The following is a 20,651-nucleotide window of genomic DNA, read 5'->3' as shown; positions in this document are numbered from 1 at the left end:
TCCAGGCCTGGCACTCTGCCGCCCCAGACTTTCTTACACACTCCGGCTTGTCTGCCTCAGTTTCCTCCTCTCCACCCCCCGAGGCCGTGAGCCGGTGCCTCTGCAGCCTCTCGGCCGCCCACCCCGTGCGCGTCCCTGGCAATGAGGAGAGGCGCCGCCGAGGCATTCTCTGCATTTATTAACACGGTGCAGGCTGCGGCCGGCCTCTAGTATCTCTCGTCGTAGGAGCCCTGGCCGCACACGTGCAAGATGCAGGCCTCGCCCAGGATGCCGTCCACCGTCACGATGGCTTCGAACGTGCCGCTGTTCCTGCCGGGAGAGGGACGGCCCGTCACTGGCTGCCTGCCGGGAGCCCCAGGGCCCGGGCCGGGCGGCCTCTCCCCTTCGGGCGCCGTACCTGGCCGTGAAGTGGATAAAGAGGCTGACGGAGGACGGGGGGCCGTTGGCCTGGCGCGCCTCCACGATTCCGCTGGTCGGGTAGACTTGGAAGACGCCCTGGTGCCGCTCCAGTTTGTCTGTGGCCAGAGGAGAGGAGAGGAGACGGCCGGGCGGGCGGCTCCCCGGCCGGCCCCCTCCCCTTGGCCTTCCCACGCGGCATCTGCTGCAGGCAGCCCTTCCAGGGCCCCCAGAGGGCATCTTCCCACATGGCAGGGCTCTTACCTGTCATGGCCACCCAGTGGCTTTTGCAGGGGCTCAGGTTGAGCAGGTTCACCTCCAGGCTGCTGGTGGCATTCACAAAACAGATGCCAAAGTCTACCCAGCTGGTGGAGAGCTGCAGGGCTGGAATGGTCACGTTGGCCAGGAGGGGCACCACCTGTGGGCAGGGCAGGCCCGCCAGCTCAGGGAAAGGCCGGGCCCGGCACCCCCTGACCCCCACACAGCCCGAGAGCTGCTCCGACACGTACGGATCCCCCAACGATGCCAACGGCATCCCGATGGGCCTCCTGGCCTCTCCCCATTGTCAAACGGAGATTCTTGGAACATGGCTTTGACCCAAGAAAACTGGAGGGGCCCCTCAATGCCAGTCACCGCCCCCAGGCTGACTCCCCCTCCCTGGCAGCTTATTTCTTGGCACTGTTCTCCAAACGCGGGATTTCCCCTGAACCTTCTTCCCTCTGTGATCCCTCCATCAGACCACCCCGAGGCTGGGCTCCTGCTTGTCCTGGCTCTGCTGGCACTCATTCCTGTCCCCCCTGACTTGGTGGGTGGGGAGCAGAGCAGCCTCATCCTCCTTGCTCCCTGTATCTTTTCCAGTCATTTATTCTCTGGGAGCCGTTTGTAGGGCCCTCGGGGATCCCCACCCCTGCTTCCTCCAGTGCCCGGCACCCAGGCTTTCCTTGCCCACTTTGACGTGCAGATTCCATGCGTTAAACTCCCCAATGATGCCTTGCAACCCCAAATCTGTTCTCTGTTCTTAAGCTCCTTTGAGCCCGAGTTCTTTCCCAGGCTGTCGCTTCTGTCCCGATGATCCTCTCCTCCCTTGCCCAGCTCCGTTTGACCCTGTCTTCTCTTCTCCAGTCCACAGCCCTCTCCTCCTGTCTCTGAACTCGCCCTGCTCAACTCTAGCCCTGGGTCTCTCCCAGCGTCCACCATATTCACTTCCATATATGCCGCTAATGAAGCTGGAGAAAATGCTGAAAGTAGACTGCTTTGGGACACAAGATTCTCCACGAGGCCTTCCCTCCCTCGAGGCAAACCTACACTTCCATTCTGTGTTCCCCTTCCCCTGAGCATATCATATCTCATATCAGGAGAACCACAGAGAAAGAGGTCTAGGAAAGGGGGAGGGACTTTAAAGAAGGAATATTTGGAAGCCAAACAAGCTTTAAAGAGGGGCAGGAAACAACAACAAACAAGAAAAGCATAAAAGAATAGGATGGAGATAAACGTACAATTAAGTCGTAACTGAATGTGAATGGGATCAACTCACTCATAAAACAGAAGAGGGCAGTAGAATGGATTAGAAACTCAAATCCAACAATATATTGCTTCCAAGAAACTTGTCTGAAACATGCAGAGTGAAAGTAAGGGGCTAGAGTAGAAAATATTAAGCTTCAACTGAAATGTAAAAAGTCAGGAGCAGCAAGCACATCAGACAAAGCAACAGCAAAAGCAGGCCTAATTGATAGAAACAGAAAAATGACATTTTTGCTAAAAGATACCATAAGACAATAAATGAATATCAATACTAGCCATGTTCACCAAATGACATGGCATCTATATTCTTAAAGGAAAAGTTAAAGATGTTAGAAGAAGAAATAGGTAAGAAGACTATATATGAGGAGACCCCAACTTACTCCCTCAAGCCTAGATAAATCTAACCAAAATCCACAAAAAAAATGAGAGCAAGGATACCCATTATCACTATTTCTATTCAGTATAGTGTTGGAAATGATAGCTCAATAAGAAAAAATACATTAAGAGAATAAGCATAGGCAAAGGGTAAACAAAATTATACTTTCATGGCTTACTTCAAAAACACTAGTCAAATAAAAAACTTAATTGAAACAACTTCAGCAAAGTCTCGGACTATAAAATAAACCTACACAAATTACTAGCTTTTATGCACAAAACTAACAATATCTAGGAGGAAAAAAAAAGGAATTCCATGAAAAATGACTACAGATAGTATAGAACGTGTGAGAGAATGATATGAGCACTCTTTAGATAACTGGCCAAATTTGGATAAAATAACATCTAAATAATTGGAGAAATATTCATCGCTTGTTACGGTAGGCCAAGTTAATATCACAGAAGTGTCCACATCACCTACATTTATCTATTCAGTTCCACATTAAGTCAAGGATTGCTTTGTGTGGCTAAGAATGATTTTACTGATTCATTTGGGCTTGTGTAAACTATACTAGATGCTTGCCATTCCCCCAAAGAAGGGAGAGAATTTGAAACACGTTTTAAAGAAATGTTACCACTTGTTCTTACATGGAATTGGGGAAGAAATGAAATGCTGTTTAAGAACAATTCATTTGGAGGAAGAAAGGGTCAAGAGTGTCGGGAGACTCAGTGACAAGGAGGAAGAGGACTCCACAGCCCCCAAGCTCCAAGTGTAGACCAGAGCACCAATCTTCCAATCAATTTGGTTCTGGGTGGGAACCAGGTTGATCAGTGGAACAGACCCAGCGCCGAAGCCTGCCAGGTGTTGGGGTAAAAGCTCACTGACTTGACAAAACCTGGGGAAGCAGGAAAGCAACGCAGGAGAAAGCAGCCCCAGACCAAGACACACTTCAAGTGGGTTCCCAACTTGGGCATGTCCTTGACACATTAGGGGAGTGAGGAAGAAATTACCCGCCCGAGCGAGGGGGAGGGAAGAGCTGGAGACCAGAAAAGGCACAGCAATCGGAGGAGGTCACAGGAATATTTTAACTCCAGAAATGAAAGTCAACACAACCAAATGAACTAAAAGAAGCTGGAAATTTGGGGGAAAGCCCGGCAGGGCATTTCTCGAATACATTTTCGTTTCTAAACTCTCAAGGAGGGGGCGGAGTTAAGATGGCAGCTTAGAAGCAGCAAAAATTCAGACCTCTGAAAACCCTTCCTTACCAGTCACAAACTGAATGCCACTAGGGGACTGAAATTCAAACTTAACAACAGGACAGAAGCAGGGAACCCTCCTTCTGGACTCAAATCAAAAGGTATGCCCCCCCCCAAAAGCCGGAATCTGAGAACACTCGGCACTGGGGAACCCTGCAGACAGCAGAGAAGCAGCTTGAGAGAATTGGAGAGAGCCTGGGCGGCCCAGCCTTCCAGGAATCTTCCATCTCAGAGCACATACAGTCCAACCTAGTTGAACTTAATCCAATCAAAATCCTCCAGAGGACAGGGAAGCTAACATTCCTCCCTTAGAGACTGTACCAAGGAGATCTGACAAAGCTGCAAGAGGGGAGACTGAGAGCCCCAAACCCCCAAAAAATGAGAGGAACAAGAGCACAGACAAATACAGGGAGCAAAGAAGGGGTAAAGTCGAGCAAAAAACAGAAAAAGAAGAAAGAAATTACAATAGACAGCTTCTGCACAGGTAATGAGCAAAGAGCAAATGAAACAGAGGGGGAGGGATCAGCAAAGGAAAAATCAGAAATCTCAGCGAATTGGATACAGGCTTTGGAAGAACTCAAAATGCAATTCAAAACACAATTAGAGAGGCTGAAGAAAATTGGGAAAAGAATTTAAAAACTAAGATAAGTCATTTTGAAACAGAGACACTTGAACTAAAACAAGAAAATAGTGTCTTGAAAGCCAAAATCAACCAGTTTGAAAATGAGGCAAAGGAGATGAAAGATGAGGCAAAGCAGATGAAAGATGAGAAAAAGGAGATGAAAGACGGAGTAAAGAGGATGAAAGATGACCTCCAAAGAAAATCAGACCAAAAGGAAAAGGACAACCAAAAAGCTAAGGATGAAATCCAGTCTTTAAGAACCAGAATACAACAACTAGAATCAAGTGACCTCACAAGGCAGCAGGACACTATAAAACAAAACCAAAAGAATGAAAAAATTGAGGAAAATATGAAGCATCTCATTCACAAAACAGAGGATTTAGAAAATCGTTCAAGGAGAGACAATTTAAGAATCATTGGTCTACCAGAAGACCATGGCAAAAGAAAAAGCCTGGACATTATATTACAGAAAATTATTAAAGAAAACTGCCCCGATATCCTAGAACAAGAGGGAAAAGTGGAGATTGAAAGAATCCACAGATCACCTCCTGTACTTAATCCCCAACTGACAACACCCACGAATGTTATAGCCAAATTCAAGAACTATCAGACCAAAAAAAAAGATATTACAAGCTGCCAAGAAGTCATTCAGATACCACGAAACCACAGTGAGGATAAAGCAGGATCTGGCTGCATCCACACTGAAAAAAAGAAAGGCATTGAATATGATATTACAGAAAGCAAGGGAACTAGGTCTACAACCAAGAATCAACTACTCAGCAAAACTGACTATATTCTTACAGGGGAAAGTATGGTCATTCAACAAAATAGAAGAATTTCAAGAATTCATAAGGACCAGACCTGAACAGAAAATTTGATGTCTAAGCACAGAACTCAAGAGAATCATCAAAAGGTAATTAAAAAAGAGGGAAAAAAGAAAAACAAAACAAAACAAAAAAAATTTGAAGAGACTCAATAAGTTAAAATGATATGTATACCTACAAGAAAAGAGGTCATTGGTAACTTTAAAAACTGTTGTTATTTCCTGGGCAGCAAAAAGAAGTACACTTAGAGGGAAGAATGACAAACTGTATAGGATGAAAGGACAAGAAATAAATAGGTATATAGATATATGCATGCATAAATATATACACATGAGTATGCATATATATACATATATATATATATATAACTAGAGCTTTAAAATAGGTTAATATTAAAAGAAATGGGAAAAGAAACAAACGGGGGTAAATTTATAGGTCACAAAGAAACTCATGGTGGGAGGGGGGAGAACATCAATACACTGGAAGTGTAAAGAGGTCGGAGACAGGAAATACTCAACTTTTACGTGCTTTGAAATTGACCCAAAGAGGGAAAAACAATCCAATCCATTGGGGGCAGAGAATAGATTTGCACCCTATAGGGGAGTAGAAGGGTAACAAACAGTCTGGTGGGGAGGGAAACAGTACAAGGGAGGGGGCAGGGGGTTAATTTTAGAAAGACTACAGGGAAAAGGGGGGAATGAGAAGGGAGGAGGGTAGAAAGGGAAGGAAAATAAGGGTGGGAACAAGGGGGATTGTTTAAAAGCAAACATTGGTGTAGAAGGAAATAGTGAAAGAAGAAAAGGCAGGAACAGGAGCAGAAATCAAAATGCTGGGAAATACACAGCTAGTAATCATTACTCTGAATGTGAATGGAATGAACTCACCCATAAAACGCAAGTGAATAGCAGAGTGGATTAGAATCCAAAACATTACCATATGCTGTCTACAAGAAACACATATGAGGAAGGTAGATACACATAGGGTGAAAGTAAGAGGGTGGAGCCAAATCTATTGGGCATCAACTGACAAAAAGAAGGCAAGAGTTGCAATCATGATATCCAACAAAGCCAAAGTAAAAATAAATCTAGTTAAAAGAGATAGGGAAGGTAATTACATCCTGATAAAAGGCAGTATAGACAGTGAGGAAATATCTGTACTTAACATGTATGCACCAAATTGCATAGCATCCAAATTTCTAAAGGAGAAACTAGAGGAGCTCAACGAAGAAATAGATAGAAAAACTATACTAGTGGGAGACCTGAACCTTCCCCTATCCGAACTAGATAAAACAAAAAACAAAAAGAAAGAGGTAAGAGAAGTGAATGAAATCTTAGAAAAATTAGAGTTAGTAGACATGTGGAGAAAAATAAATAGGGACAAAAAGGAATATACCTTCTTTTCTGCAGCACATGGTACATTCACAAAAATTGACCATGTATTAGGGCATAAAAACATTGCAAACAAGTGCAAAAGAGCAGAAATAATAAATGCAACTTTCTCAGATCACAATGCAATGAAAATAATAATTAGTAAGGGAACATGGAGAGGTAAATAAAAAATTAATTAGAAATTAAACAATACGATTCTCCAAAACCAGTTAGTTAAAGAACAAATCGTAGAAGCAATAACTTCATTGAAGAAAATGACAATGATGAGACACCCTTTCAAAACCTATGGGATGCAGCTAAAGCAGTACTCGGGGAAATTTATATCCTTGAGTTCATATATTAACAAATTAAGGAGGGCAGAAGTCAATGAATTGGGCATGCAAATTAAAAAATTAGAAAGCGAACAAATTAAAAATCCTCAGATGAAGACTAAATTAGAGATCCTAAAACTCAAAGGAGAAATTAATAAAATTGAAAGTCAAAGAACTATTGATTTAATAAATAAGACTAGAAGCTGGTACTTTGAAAAAACAAATAAGACAAAGCACTAGTCAGTCTAAAAAAAAGTAAAGAAATAAACCAAATTGACAGTATTCAAGATGAAAAGAGAGACCTCACCTCTAATGAAGAGGAAATTGAAGTAATCATTAAAAACTACTATGCCCAATTATATGGCAACAAATATGGCAATCTAGGTGATGGATGAATACTTACAAAAATATAAATTGCCTAGACTAAAAGAGGAAGAAATAAATTACCTAAACAACCCCATATCAGAAAAAGAAATTGAACAGGCTATTAAAGAACTGCCTAAGAAAAAATCCCCAGGTCCAGATGGATTCACAAATGAATTCTATCAAACATTCAAAGAACGACTAATCCCTATATTAAACAAACTATTTGACAGAATAAGCCAAGAAGGAGTTCTACCAAATTCATTTTACAACACAAACATGGTACTGATCCCAAAGCCAGGCAGGTCAAAAACAGAGATAGAAAACTACAGACCAATCTCCCTAATGAATATAGACACAAAAATCTTAAATAGGATACTAGCAAAAAGACTCCAGCAAGCCATCACAAGGGTTATTCATTATGACCAGGTAGGATTCATACCAAGAATGCAAGGATGGTTCAATATTAGGAAAACCATGCACATAATTAACCAGGTTAACAAGCAAACTGACAAAAATCACATGATTATCTCAATAGATGCAGAAAAAGTCTTTGATAAAACACAACCCTTATTCCTATTGAAAACACTAGAAAGTAAAGGAAAAGAAGGGCTTTCCCTAAAAATAATAAACAGTATATATCTAAAACCATCAGCAAACATCATCTGCAATGGGGATAAACTAGAAGTCTTCCCAATAAGATCAGGAGTAAAACAAGGATGCCCATTATCACCTCTATTATTTAACATTGTACTAGAAACACTAGAAGTAGCAATTAGAGAGGAAAAAGAAATTGAAGGTATTAAACTTGGCAATGAGGAGACCAAGCTATCACTCTTTGCGGATGATATGATGGTCTACTTAAAGAATCCTAGAGAATCAACCAAAAAGCTAGTGGAAATAATCAACAGCTTTAGCAAAGTTGCAGGATACAAAATAAACCCACATAAGTCATCAGCATTTTTATATATCTCCAACACATCTCAGTAGCAAGAATTAGAAAGAGAAATTCCATTTAAAGTCACCCGAGACAATATAAAATACTTAGGAATCTATCTGCCGAGACAAACACAGGAAGTATATGAACACAACTACAAAACACTTTCCACACAGTAAAAACTAGATCTAAACAAATGGAAAAACATTGATTGCTAATGGGTGGGATGAGCTAACATAATAAAAATGACAATCCTACCCAAATTAATTTACTTATTTAGTGCCATACCCATTGAACTACCAAAAAACTTCTTTACTGAATTAGAAAAAATTTTTAACAAAGTTCATTTGGAAGAACAAAAGATCAAGAAAATCAAAGGAAATAATGAAGAAAAATGTAAAGGATGGGGGACTAGCAGTACCAGATCTTAAACTGTACTATAAAGCAGGGGTCATCAAAACAATTTGGTACTGACTAAGAGAGAGAAAGGAGGATCAGTGGAAGAGTCTTGGCGTAAGTGACCTCAGCAAGACAGTCTATGATAAGCCCAAAGATCCCAGCTTTGGGGACAAAAATCCACTATTTGATAAAAACTGCTGGGAAAATTGGAAGACAGTGTGGGAGAGATTAGGTTTGGATCAACATCTCACACCCTACACCAAGATAAACTCAGAATGGGTGAATGACTTGAACATAAAGAAGGAAACTAAGTAAATTAGACAAACACAGAATAGTATACATGTCAGACCTTTGGGAAGGGAAGGATTTTAAAACCAAGCAAGACTTAGAAAGAGCCACAAAATGTAAAAATAAACAATTTTAATTACATCAAGCTAAAAAGTTTTTGTATAAACAAAACTAACGCATCCAAAATCAGAAGGGAAGCAACAAATTGGGAAACAATCTTCATAACAAAAACCTCTGACAAAGGTCTAATTACTCAAATTTACAAAGAGCTAAATTAATTGTACAAAAAAACAAGCCATTCTCCAATTGATAAATGGGCAAGGGACATGAACAGGCAGTTCTCAGCCAAAGAAATCAAAACTATTAATAAGCACATGAAAAAGTGTTCTAAATCTCTTATAATCAGAGAGATGCAAATCAAAACAACTCTGAGGTATCACCTCACACCCAGCAGATTGACTAACATGACAGCAAAGGAAAGTAATGAATGCTAGAGGGAATGTGGCAAAGTAGGGACATTAATTCATTGCTGGTAGAGTTGTGAATGGATTCAACCATTCTGGAGGGCGATTTGGAACTATGCCCAAAGGGCGACAAAAGAATGTCTACCCTTTGATCCAGCCATAGCACTGCTGAGTTTGTACCCCAAAGAGATCATAAGGAAAAAGATTTGTACAAGAATATTCATAGCTGCACTCTTTGTGGTGACCAAAAATTGGAAAATGAGGGGATGCCCTTCGACTGGGGAATGGCTGAACACATTGTGGTATATGATGGTGATGGAATACTATTGTGCTCAAAGGAGTAATAAAGTGGAGGAATTCCATGTGAACTGGGACGACCTCCAGGAAGTGATGCAGAGCGAGAGGAGCAGAACCAGGAGAACAATGTACCAGAGACTGATACACTGTGGTACAATCAAATGTAATGGACTTCTCTATTAGTGTCAATGCAGCGATCCTGAACAATCTGCAGGGATCTAGGAGAAAAAACACTATCCACAAGCAGAGGACAAACTGGGGGAGTAAAAACACCGAGGAAAAGCAACTGCTTGACTACAGGGGTTGAGGAGACATGACAGAGGAGAGACTCTAAACGAACACTCTAATGCAAACACCAACAACATGGAAATGGGTTTGAATCGAGGACACATGTGATACCCAGTGGAATCGTGTGTCAGCTATGGGGGGGGGGGGGGAGGGGGAAATGATCTTTGTCTCCAATGAGTAATGCTTGGAAATGACCAAATAAAATAATGTTAAAAAAAATAAACTCGAGGAACTAAGGCACGTTTCTCAGAGTGTCGCCTAATCGACGAATGGTGTGAGGACACTCAGGCAGCTTTCAGAGGGCGAAGCCAAGCTATCTGATAGTCAGGGAGAGGCTTTGCGTCATGGTAAGTGCTGGAGGAGACGTGGACGCGCTGTTGGGGGAGTCGGGTAGCCACTCTGGGAACACTCGGCAGCCGCGCTCGAAGGGCCGTAAAATGGCCCCAGAGCCAAGGCTTTGGGCGAGGGGCCTCCGTAACAACAATGCTGATGGCCGATGCCTGTCGCTTGGGGAACAGCTCCATGGTGGCCTTGAGGGGAACTCTGGGCAGGCTCGAGATGCAAAGTGTGGAGCAGAACCCAGACAAAGGACTTTGGGAGAGGCAGCCTCTGGGATTCCTGCTAGCAGGAGGCCGGAAGGGGAGAGGCCTGATGGAGCCCCATGAATGCTACCCGACGCAGGCCCTGGGCTAAGCTCAGTTGTCTTCCCGACAATCGAGGGCAGGCTGGCGCCCTTGTTATCCCCATTTTACAGGTGAGGAGACTGAGATAGAGCTTAGAGGTTTAGTAGCTTGCCCAGAAGGATTTGAACTCGGATCTGCACCTGCTGCCTCTGCCCATGAGCAACCCCAGCCTCCGAGGCCCTGTGAATTAGCCCCCCCCCCCCAGGCGAACGCCAGGGGCGCATGCACACATGCACACTTCAGACAAACATAGGTGAGCCCGGAGAGTGGGCACGGCTGGCTGGGGCTGGCTTTGGAGGGAGAGAAAGCAGCCTGGACGGAGGGAGGAGCAGCGGGGCGGGGGCTCTGCTGTCCATCCTTGGGCCCGCACGGAGGACTGCAGCCCAGGACCGAGCCTCGCCCTGAGCCCGGCCCACAGAGGGCGTTCGCTCGGGGCAGCGCCGCTTCCCCTCCTACCCTGCAGGCCTCTCCCCATCTAGCCCACTCCCTCGGCCACGTCCCCCTGTGCCCGCCCGCCGTCTCCAGCCCCGTCTGTCTGTCTGTCTGTCTGTGTCCCCGTCCCGGAGGGGCCCGAGGGGGGCGTCCGCCCCGGCCCCGCTTGCCTGCGTGGTCTTATTGCTGTACTCGAAGACCAGGTTCTGGCTGAACTCCATCCTCTTGTAGCCGTCCTCGTCCTGGACGATCTTCACTCCCGGCAGCATCTGGTCAGACGGCAGCTTCTGGTAGGTCAGTAACTCCAGGGACAGCGTGAAGGACACGTCGATCTGTAGGACGCCGGCCACGCCGTCAGCCTCCCCTCCCCCACGCGCCACGGCCCCTCGCGGGGCTACTCGAGGGCCTGGAGCGGGGGTCCGCCCCGACTCCGCCCTGGCTGGGCCGCTAAGCGCCTACTTGTGCCAGGCCCTGAGCCGAGGGCAGAGTTCAGAGGGAAGCGAGCCCGGGGAAGGGGCTGGCACGGGGCTGGGGGGACAGTGCCAGCCAAGGGAGACGCCCTCTCAGCTTCTCACAGAACCGCAGGCTGTCACTTGTTCGGTCACTCCCGAGCTGACCGGCACGTCCCCAGCCTGCCGCCGCCAGAGATGCCTGGTGGCACCGGGCGGGGCTCTCGTCCCAGCCTGTTTGCTGGGGGCCCGGAACGGAGGGGAGAACCCGAAGGGCCGTCTGTTCACTGAAAGGGAAATCCTCGGGAAAAGTCGCAACCGCCCAAAAGAGCAGCAGGAGGACGCTTTTGTGCTCGCTCCTGGAGGGGACAGTGTGGGTGGTTTAGGGGCAACTGCCCTGCGAGGCCAGCCTGGGAGGAGGGGGAGTGGGGGGAGCCCAGAGGCCAACAGCCTGGCCCCCCAGCACCTACTGCACAGTCCAGGGGTCTGGGGGGCCGCTGTGGAGGTGATGGGGACGGGGGGCACTGTGGAGGTGATGGGGGCCAGAGGGGTCTGGGGGGCCGCTGTGGAGGTGATGGGGACGGGGGGCACTGTGGAGGAGATGGGGGCCAGAGGGGCCGGGGGGGCCACTGTGGAGGTGATGGGGACGGGGGGGCGCTGTGGAGGAGATGGGGGCCGGAGGGGCTGGGGGGCCGCTGTGGAGGTGATGGGGGCCAGAGGGGTCTGGGGGGCCACTGTGGAGGTTATGGGGGCCGGAGGGGCCAGGGGGGCGTGCTGTGGAGGTGATGGGGGCCGAAGGGGCCGGGGGGGTGCTGTGGAGGTGATGGGGGCCAGAGGGGTCTGGGGGGCAGCTGTGGAAATGTCGACAAAGGGGGACGCACATGAGAGGCGCCATGAAGGCAGGAGGACCCAATTGGTTCACAGACTGTGATCTCTGCAGTGACTATGAGGGAGGAGATGAAGATGACCCTGAGGGTCTGAGTGGAGGTGAGCTTGGGGCGGGGGAGGCTGCCTCAGAGGCATTTTTGTGGGGGGCAGCTGGGCACATGAGCCCAGAAGAGGAGGAAGAACCAAGAACCATGGGCACAGAGAGGGGGCTGAAAGCATGGGAGCTGGGGGGCACCAAGGGAGGAGGGCGAGCTCCGGGGACAGAGAAGGAACGGCCAGAGAGGTGGGACGAGAGCCGAGAGAGGGCAGTGACCAGCCCCGTCCAGGAGGACTTTGGAGGACGTTTGCTCGGAAGCCAGCTTATGAGGGGCCGAGGGAGAGCCCAGGGAGGCCCAGAGGAAGAGGAGGCTCAGCCGGAGGTGCCTTTGTGGGGGCTACAAGAGCCCAGGGCCAGAGGCCGGACCTTGGGGAGACCTGGGCGAGGAGGGAAAGCAGGGAGACAGGCCTGGGCTCGGCCTTGGGCCGGGAAGGGCTGCAGGGCCCTGAGGAGGCTTTGCGGAAGGACGGGAGGTCCAGAGGGGAGGCCAGGCAGCGAGTGTATGGTGGACCCAGGCAGAGCCGTGGTGCGCTCTGCACGAGGCCGCGAGTCGGAGCAAGCTGGGCAGGCAGAGAGAGACCAGGGGGCCGGGCCTGGGCCCGGGGCCACGCTGGGGGCTCTGGAAGAGGCCCGGCAGCGTGGCCCAGGCCCGGGGGCTGGACACCCCTTTGGGGAAGGGCCCAGCCCAGGCTCCTCCGGGCTCGTCTCTGCTTCCCCCGCCCGCCCTGAAGTTTCTCAAGCTGCCGGGCCCGGCCGGGCCTACCAGCAGGTTCTGCTGTGGGGAAAGCACAAACTGGTCTCCCGCCTCGTCCTCGTCGTCGTCTTCCTCGTCCTGGTTCCAGGTTTGCCGGTTCTCTTCCGGGTTGATCCCGGTCACGGAGAAGGGCGCGGCCACCAGGAGCCGGAAGCGATGGGCCACGTCCGTGAAGTTGTTGACCTTCAGCACGTGTGTGGCCATGACCTCCGTGAGCACCTGCGGGCCGGGCAGAGGGGGGTCCAGGAGAGGCCGCCCCCCCCCAGCCGTGCTGGGCAGTCGAGGGGGCGGGGCGGGGGGGGTCCAGGAGAGGCCGCCCCCCCCAGCCATGCTGGGCAGTCGAGGGGGTGGGGCAGGGGGGGGACGGGCGCAGCAGGGGCCGCCGAGGCGCTGGCCAGAGCAGGCCCGACGTGCCCTCCAGGTGGGATGGGAAGGCTCCGGGCGCCCCCTCCACCCCCCCCGCCCCCCCCCGGGCTTTGTCCTTGCGTGGGGCCGCCTTACCCCTGTGAGGGGGTCGTCGGGGATGAGGTCGCTGCCCTGCAGGTCAAAGACCATCCCGCCCTGGTAGTCCTGCTCGATGCTCAGCCTGCCGGAGCCAAGGCGGAGGCCGTCACGAGAGCCTCCCCGGCCAGGGCTCCGGCGAGGCCCGGCCCCCGCCCCCCCCACTCACCGAGTAGGCCGGACGAAGGCCTGCAGGTCGAGGCGGAACTGCGGCGCGTGGAAGTTCTGCGGCCGCGTCACCTTTCCGGGGACCTCGCGAGCCGCCTGCCCCCCCCAGAGGCCCCCGCTGAGGAGCCTCTCCCGGGCTCCGCCTCCCCCGCCCCGCCCGGCCCCAGCCTCACCTGGCTGTCCAGGCTCATGTAGGCCAGCGCGTAGCTGCTGCACGCCACCTTGCCCGCGGAGCCGGGCAGCGTCATGGGCGTGAAGGACACCGAGATCATCTGGCTGCCGGCAGCCGGGACGACCTGCCGCGGGGGGGCGTCTCAGCGGGGAGCCTCCAGGGTCCCCAGCGGCCCCGGGGAGGGGGAGGGGCTCACCAGCTGCTTGGGAGAGACGCTGTAGGGGAAGCTGGAGCGGATGCCGTCGTGGGGCTTCAGGATCACCGAGATGATCTTGGGCTGCCCCTCGGCGGTGAGCGGGACGCCTTCGTCGACGCTCTCCGAAACGAGCAGCTTTGGCTTAAAAGATAGGCCGAGTCGGAGGCCGGCGGCCGAACCGGGGGGCCCCTGGGGTGACACGGGGTGCGCTGGCCCTGCCCCAGCCTCCACCTGACAGGGCCTCCTCAGTGTCCGCCCTCTCTGGAAGGCCTGGCCGGCTCCCCAGCAGTCGGTGAGGGCCGGCCCTCACGTGCAGCCCTGGCTCTAGACCGAGCCCTGGACACTGAACGGTGCCCCACACAGAGCTTTCCCCCTGCGGCCCGTGTTCCTGACTGGCGCCCACGCTGACACAACAGGGCTCCCTAGCCTCCCTGCCTCCATTCACCCGGCCTGCCCCCGGGCTTCAGTCCCTCATGGCCGCCAGCCTGGAGGATTGCCGTCCCTTCTAAACTGTTCTCTCTGCAGCCTCCCAATCCAACCTCCACTCAGCCTCCAAAGCACGGGGCTGGCCCCCTCGCTCCTCTGCTCAAGAATGGCTCCCTAGGGCCTTTGGGAGGAAGCAGAGACCCTTGGGTCTGGCCTTTCCAGGTCACCCACCTGCCCTTCCAGAATGATCCACACAATTCTGCTCCCCAGGAGCTACTGCAGCCAAACTGGCTGCCTCCCCCTCCTACAAGGCGCTCCCTCCACCCCCCGGCCAGGACTCCTCTCCCCTCTCTTCTCCACAGGCCAGCTCGGGCTGTGAGCTCCGCCTGGAGGCCTCTCCTCACTCCCCTTGGAACCTCTTTTCTCCCAGCGACCTCCTTCTTGGCCTCTCTAGCTCTGCCCAGTGGCCAAAGCTCTCTTCCTCCTCAGAGCCGGGACCATCCCGCCCCTCTGCTCAGACGCTCCTGGGCAGCCCCTCCTAGCGGGGGTCTTTGCTGCCTCCCCAGACATTCCCGCTGCCTCTGCCGGAAGTACTGCGCCTCCTTCCTCTGCCGTCCCAGCCGCCCGGCCAGTGCAGGGAGACACTCACAGGCTCGTAGATTTTTTCGCTGTCCGAGGAGCTGGACGACTGGCTGTAGCTGCACTCGAAGGGCGCTTCGCTCGTGGGCGCTGACTTGGAGTCGACTTCGATCCCGTCAGCGTCGCGCAGTGGGAAAGGCTTCCCGTACAGGATGCACAAGTCCAGGAGGTGGTGCTCACTCTCATGGGGGTTGTAGACCTCCCAGTCTAGTCTGATGTCTGTGGTCAAACAGGTGGGAGGAGGGTGAGCTGGGCAGGGGGCAGAATAGCGAGGGGACACGACACCTCATGGGAATCAAGGCCACAGCGTGAAAGAAATAGGCCTGGGCGGGGGGACCCCAAGAAAGCATCAGGAGTGTCAAGAAGGGATTGTGGGACACTGGGGAATGGGGGTGTCTGTCCAGGGCTTGAAGCAGCCCAAGAGAAAGCCTGCTGGCACTGGGGACCATCTTGAGGGGAGCGGCCAGAACTCATGAATCCATAACTACACTCCGGGAGGAAGCAGTACTATTGCCTGAGGCCCAGGGAGATATGGTGAAGGGAGAGATGGAGCCCTTATTGGACAGTGGTTCACCCTAGGCCAGGGTTATTCCCTCAGATTCTCTCCCTTGCCCTGTGCTCCTCGGAGTGACAAGGCCAATAGGGCTGGTCCTGAAAAGGGGCCCCTTGAATTCTGGGCTTCAGATCCCTCCCACTAAGCCAGAAGCCTGCAAGGACTCCGATTACAGGCAGAGACTGGAGAGATGTAATATATGGGATGTCCCCCAGTTAGCAACTCTTTAGCCAAGAGCTAAAAAAGGCCTCCCAGACACCATACTGGCCAATGCTTCCTTGGGCAGGTTCAGAGGGGTTCAGGAGGGATAGATGCAGAGAGATGTCTGCCCAAACCAGGCAGGGACAGCTGCAGAGGAAGGAAAAGCCCTTGTACACTGCCACAAGAATGCAAGGAGGCCAACTGGAGGCAGAGCCCCTGCTCAGCTGGGTAGCCCTTCAGAAAAGATCTCTAAGGAGCGATCTGCTTCTCTGTCCTTGGCATCTTAGGGCTGGCTGAGAGAGCAGACCCCTGGGGTGTCTCTGGGGGCCTGATGCCCTCTCCCGGGGGTGGACCAGGTCATGGCCAGGCCATTCATGCTTCTCTTCCCAAACGCCCAATGAGGAGGGCTGATAAGGCAATCTGTCCCCTCCAGCTCCAGAGGGTCAGAGGGTCACTCCTCCTTCCTGGGTCGGGAGAGCCTGCCCACCAGTGAAGCAGGCTGTTTTTGGCAACCAGCTAGGGGGCACGTGTCCATCCACCTGTACCCAAACTGGCACGAACAAGCTGGGCTGGCTGTGCCCTGGGCCTGGGGGCACACTCCACCTAGCCCAACATCATGCTTTACCTGGTCACCATTTATGTCTTTTCTCTCCAAGCTTCTACAAGCACCTCGAGAGCAGAGACCGTGTCTTAGACATCTTGGTCTCCCCCATGGCGGCTAGCACAGTGCCCTGTACATATAGTAGATTCTCAGTAAATGTTTCTTGATTGACCAGTTGAAAATCTTACCATAAGGACTGTAGTTATTCAGGCGGAGAGTGCGGGAGACGGTGTCTCCTCCAGAGATCTTAGTGCCAAACCTGGGAAGGGAGGAGACAGCCCCCGGCTCAGCAGCTGCCCAGAGCCAGCCTGGGCAACGAGCCCAGGGAGAAGGGGCTCAGGCGGCGGGTATCCCGGGCCTCCCAGAATGGCACGGGGCTCCACAGAGGCCTCAGGCCCCAAGCGCCACGTCTGGGCTCTGGATAGAAAGGAAGTGCTGGTGCCGGCTCTGCTTCTTCTCTGTCACTCGTCTCTTACTCTCCAAAAGGGAAAACAAAAGAAGCCAGACCCACCAGAAACAAAACAGATCCCGTAGAAGGAAGGAAGAGGCCAAGTGCAAGGGCCCCGGCAGGACCAGCAGACAGAGAAAGGAGGGGCTCGTGGGCACACGATGGCCAGCCCGGGGCGGGGCCCCCAGGCGGTACCTGATGATTTGGTCCTGGGGAGGTTCTTCGGCCAGGTGGCTCGTCCTGAACAACATGATGGGGCAGCCCACTACGCCCATGTGGACCGGGATGATGGTTGGCGGCAGGTCTCCCACCTAGGGACACAGCCGCAGTCCAAGGCCTGGAGCGCAGCTCTCATCGGGCTCCTCCCCAGCCTCCCCTAGGCCCAGGCCTTCATCTGGGAGGCGGGCAGGGGGACGAGTGCTGGGCTCGGAGCCAGAGACCTTGGCCCAAACCGTGGCCTCTGAAGCTGGCTCTTCCCTCTTTCCCTGGCTCTCCCAGACACCCCTGCTGGCTAGTGGCTTCCCTGCACACCCCAGGCTGGGGCGGAGCCTTCGAACTGCCCCACTCTGGGGTCCACTGATGATGCTGCCTGGCCTGGCTTGCGAACCCAGTTCAGATGACGCCCTGGAGCTGGGCAGCAGGCGGCGCTAGGACAGCACGAGCTCCATCCTTGCCTCCTACTTCAGCCCTGCAGGACCTGTGCCCTTCCCTTGGCCTTCAAGAGAGCATCATTCTGGGTCTGCAGCATTCAGCCTCGGGGGAGCCGAGATCTCCCAGTGAAGCAGCCCAGGAGACAGAGGAGAGAGGGGACGAGACCGGGGGCGGGGCGGGGGGGGCAGGGGGCGTCCTGAAGACTGAGAGAAGAGAGGGCGAGAACACACAGCTCCCTCCCGCCTTTGTTGCCTCGTATTCTGGCCAGCTTGTTGGCTGTGCTGGTCCCTTTGAGGGAGGAGAGCAGGGAGGGGGCTCCTTGGAAGGGAAGGTGATGGCAGAACCCAAGAGACCACCCACGCCCAGCCTCCTGTGCTGTGACCAGAATGTCGGCCCTGATGCCCGGATATCACTAAAAGGCCAGGCCCAACTGATAACTGGCTTGGGGGGGGGGGGGGCGGGTCACGTCAGTGCCAGAGAAGAAGCGCTCCTGATGGGGGAGTGAGTGAGCGAGTGTTTCTGCAGCATCTTCCTGGCTATGAAGCACTTGGCAGTGGGGCCGGCGCGTTGCAGGCTGTGCCCTCTTTTCTTAGGGGATCTTGGTCATCTCATCTCCTCGTGCTCCACTGAGCATGAGCAAAGTGATCGCCTTGAAGATCACCATCTCTTGCAGAGAGTGAGAAAGAACTGAACCAGAGGGGCACTGGGTGGCTCAGTGGGCAGACAGCCAGGCCTGGAGATGGGATGGGAGGTCTTGGGTTCTGATCTGGCCACAGACACATCCTAGCTGGGTGACCCTGGGCAAGTCACTTCACCCCCATTGCCTAGCCCTTACCACTCTTCTGCCTTGGAACCAAACACAGTACTGATTCTAAGGTAAAGGTTAAAAGGAAAAGTGGACTCAGCTAACCCAAGTCACGAGAGAACGGGAGAATGGGTGACTTCAATGTACTTATTTCTCTGGAATGTTTTCTTTAAGCAGGGAATTGGAAGAGGTTGAGTAAAGATGGCATTGCCAGAAAGTGGCTTGTGCTGTCTTGAAGAAGACACGACTCACAGCCCTTCTTGACCCTTGGCCACCCTCTGCTTCCCCCCACTCCTGACTCCAGATTCCCAGCCAGGGTCATGGACAATCACTGCTCCCTCCCCATCTCCTGCCTTCTTTTTGAGAACGAGTATTCGAGGACCCTCATCCCTTCCGGAACGTGGCCATTCCTTTGCTGACGAAGGCCAGAAATGCTGATGACATCCTGCACCTTTGCTGAAGTCGTGCACTGCTTACTCAAGGACCATTCTTTTCCATTCCATTCCGTTTTGTTCTGTTCCATTCCATTCCATTCTGTTCCATTCCATTTTCATTTCATTCTATTCCATTCCATTTTCATTTCATTCTATTCCATTCCATTCCGTTCCATTTCTGTTCAGTTCCGTTCCATTCTGTTCCATTCCATTCCATTTCATTCCAATTCTGTTCCATTCCATTCCATTTCTGTTCCATTCCATTCTGTTCTGTTCCATTCTGTTCTGTTCCATTCTGTTCCATTCCTTTCCATTCGGTTCCTTTCTGTTCCATTCCATTCCGTTCCATTCCATTTCTGTTCCATTCCATTCTGTTCCATTCTGTTCCATTCCATTCTGTTCCATTTTGTTCTGTTCCTTTCTGTTCCATTCCATTCCATTCTGTTCCTTTCCGTTCTGTTCCATTCCGTTTCATTCCATTCTGTTCTGTTCCTTTCCATTCTGTTCCATGCCATTCCATTCTGTTCTGTTCCGTTCCTTTCCATTCCATTCCATTCTGTTCCATTCTGTTCTGTTCCATTCCATTCTGTTCCATTCCTTTCCATTCCATTCCATTCCATTCCATTCCATTCCATTCCATTCTGTTCTGTTCCATTCCTTTCTGTTCCATTCCATTCTGTTCCTTTCTGTTCCATTCCATTCCATTCCATTCCATTTTGTTCTGTTCCTTTCCGTTCTGTTCCATTCTGTTCCATTCCGTTCTGTTCCGTTACTTTCTGTTCCATTTCATTCCGTTCCATTTTGTTCTGTTCCATTACATTCTGTTCTGTTCCTTTCCGTTCCATTCTGTTCCATTCCATTCCGTTCCATTCCATTCCATTCCATTTCTGTTCCGTTCTGTTCCGTTCTGTTCCATTCCGTTGCATTCCATTCCATTCCATTCCGTTCTGTTCTGTTCCTTTCTATTCCATTCTATTCGGTTCTGTTCCATTCCAAAGGCTTAGGAGCACAGATAAAGAAACGAAGGGCCAGCCACAGTCCCAGAGGGCTTGGGATGAAACATGCCACCGTCTCCAGGCAGAGGCGATGGACTCGGAGAGCTGATGTCCGGATCTACCTCAGACGGGACTGACGTGTTTGCACTGGGGTTGTTTTTCCGGCCTTGTCGCAGGAGCTGGGAGGGGGGAATTGAGACCGGAAAAGATTTCTTTTAAAAGAAGGGAGTTGGAAGGCACGATCACGGCAAGGAGCCAAGTCTTAAGCACTCCGGTGGATCTGTGCTCTTATCGCAGTTCAGAACTTGCCTGCAATGATGCAGAGTAGGACCAGCCCCTGCCTTGTCCTCTGGCCGGTTCCGCTCCGTGGGCTTCCCCCCAGTGGAACGGGTGACACCCGCCTGTTGTCCCGCAGTCTGGCCCTCTTGACAATGCCTCGATCCTAGCTTTTTCTGCCATTATTATGACCGTTGTTTTGGTGCTTCATAGATGTTAGCTTCAGGATGGCTTCTCGTGGGGGCCTCTCAGGCAGGCTCACAATCACTTCACTGTCCGAACACCAGAGGCTTTTGCCACTCGTGTCGGACCCTCGCTGGTTCTGTGGGCAGCCCTGCAGAGGACTCCGTGGCTCACTCTTGGAGGAGTGGATTTCGTGAGACGCTCATCCGGGGCAAGTCAGAGCCGCTATTGCCCAAAGGCAGCAGCTGGCTGTCGTCGGGCTCCGCGTCCTCTCTGAGCGCTGTCTGAGCTCTGCTTTCCCTGAGAGCTTGGAGGGTGGCTGCGCTCTAAGGCGGGGAATCGACTTTTCTTGGCCACTCAGCCTCGGAG

At 51.9% G+C, this 20,651-nt stretch overlaps 1 protein-coding gene across 6 annotated transcripts in view; it reads right to left on the bottom strand.

Annotated features, from left to right (window-relative positions):
• Positions 1–33: 33 nt before the first annotated feature.
• The window catches only part of DLEC1 (DLEC1 cilia and flagella associated protein), an 83,708-nt gene continuing 63,090 nt past the window's right edge, over positions 34–20,651 (bottom strand). For 2 of the 6 annotated variants that reach the window (XM_056804092.1, XM_056804093.1), the window contains 12 exons: positions 17,134–17,249; positions 16,679–16,749; positions 15,146–15,354; positions 14,071–14,211; positions 13,876–13,998; positions 13,704–13,798; positions 13,535–13,619; positions 13,043–13,252; positions 11,016–11,177; positions 661–814; positions 398–515; positions 162–309 (listed from right to left, as the gene is read on the bottom strand). In XM_056804092.1, the coding sequence (XP_056660070.1) occupies positions 207–309; positions 398–515; positions 661–814; positions 11,016–11,177; positions 13,043–13,252; positions 13,535–13,619; positions 13,704–13,798; positions 13,876–13,998; positions 14,071–14,211; positions 15,146–15,354; positions 16,679–16,749; positions 17,134–17,249 (1,587 nt within the window). In that variant the 3' untranslated portion in view covers positions 162–206. Of the gene's footprint in view, positions 815–11,015; positions 11,178–13,042; positions 13,253–13,534; positions 13,620–13,703; positions 13,799–13,875; positions 13,999–14,070; positions 14,212–15,145; positions 15,355–16,678; positions 16,750–17,133; positions 17,250–20,651 lie in introns of all 6 variants that reach the window. The other 4 variants (XM_056804087.1, XM_056804090.1, XM_056804088.1 and 1 more) reach the window with 3 other exon arrangements.

This window comes from Monodelphis domestica, chromosome 7, assembly GCF_027887165.1.
Source record: "Monodelphis domestica isolate mMonDom1 chromosome 7, mMonDom1.pri, whole genome shotgun sequence".
Taxonomy (NCBI): Eukaryota; Metazoa; Chordata; class Mammalia; order Didelphimorphia; family Didelphidae; genus Monodelphis; species Monodelphis domestica.
This window is presented reverse-complemented; position numbering and strand designations above follow the sequence as displayed.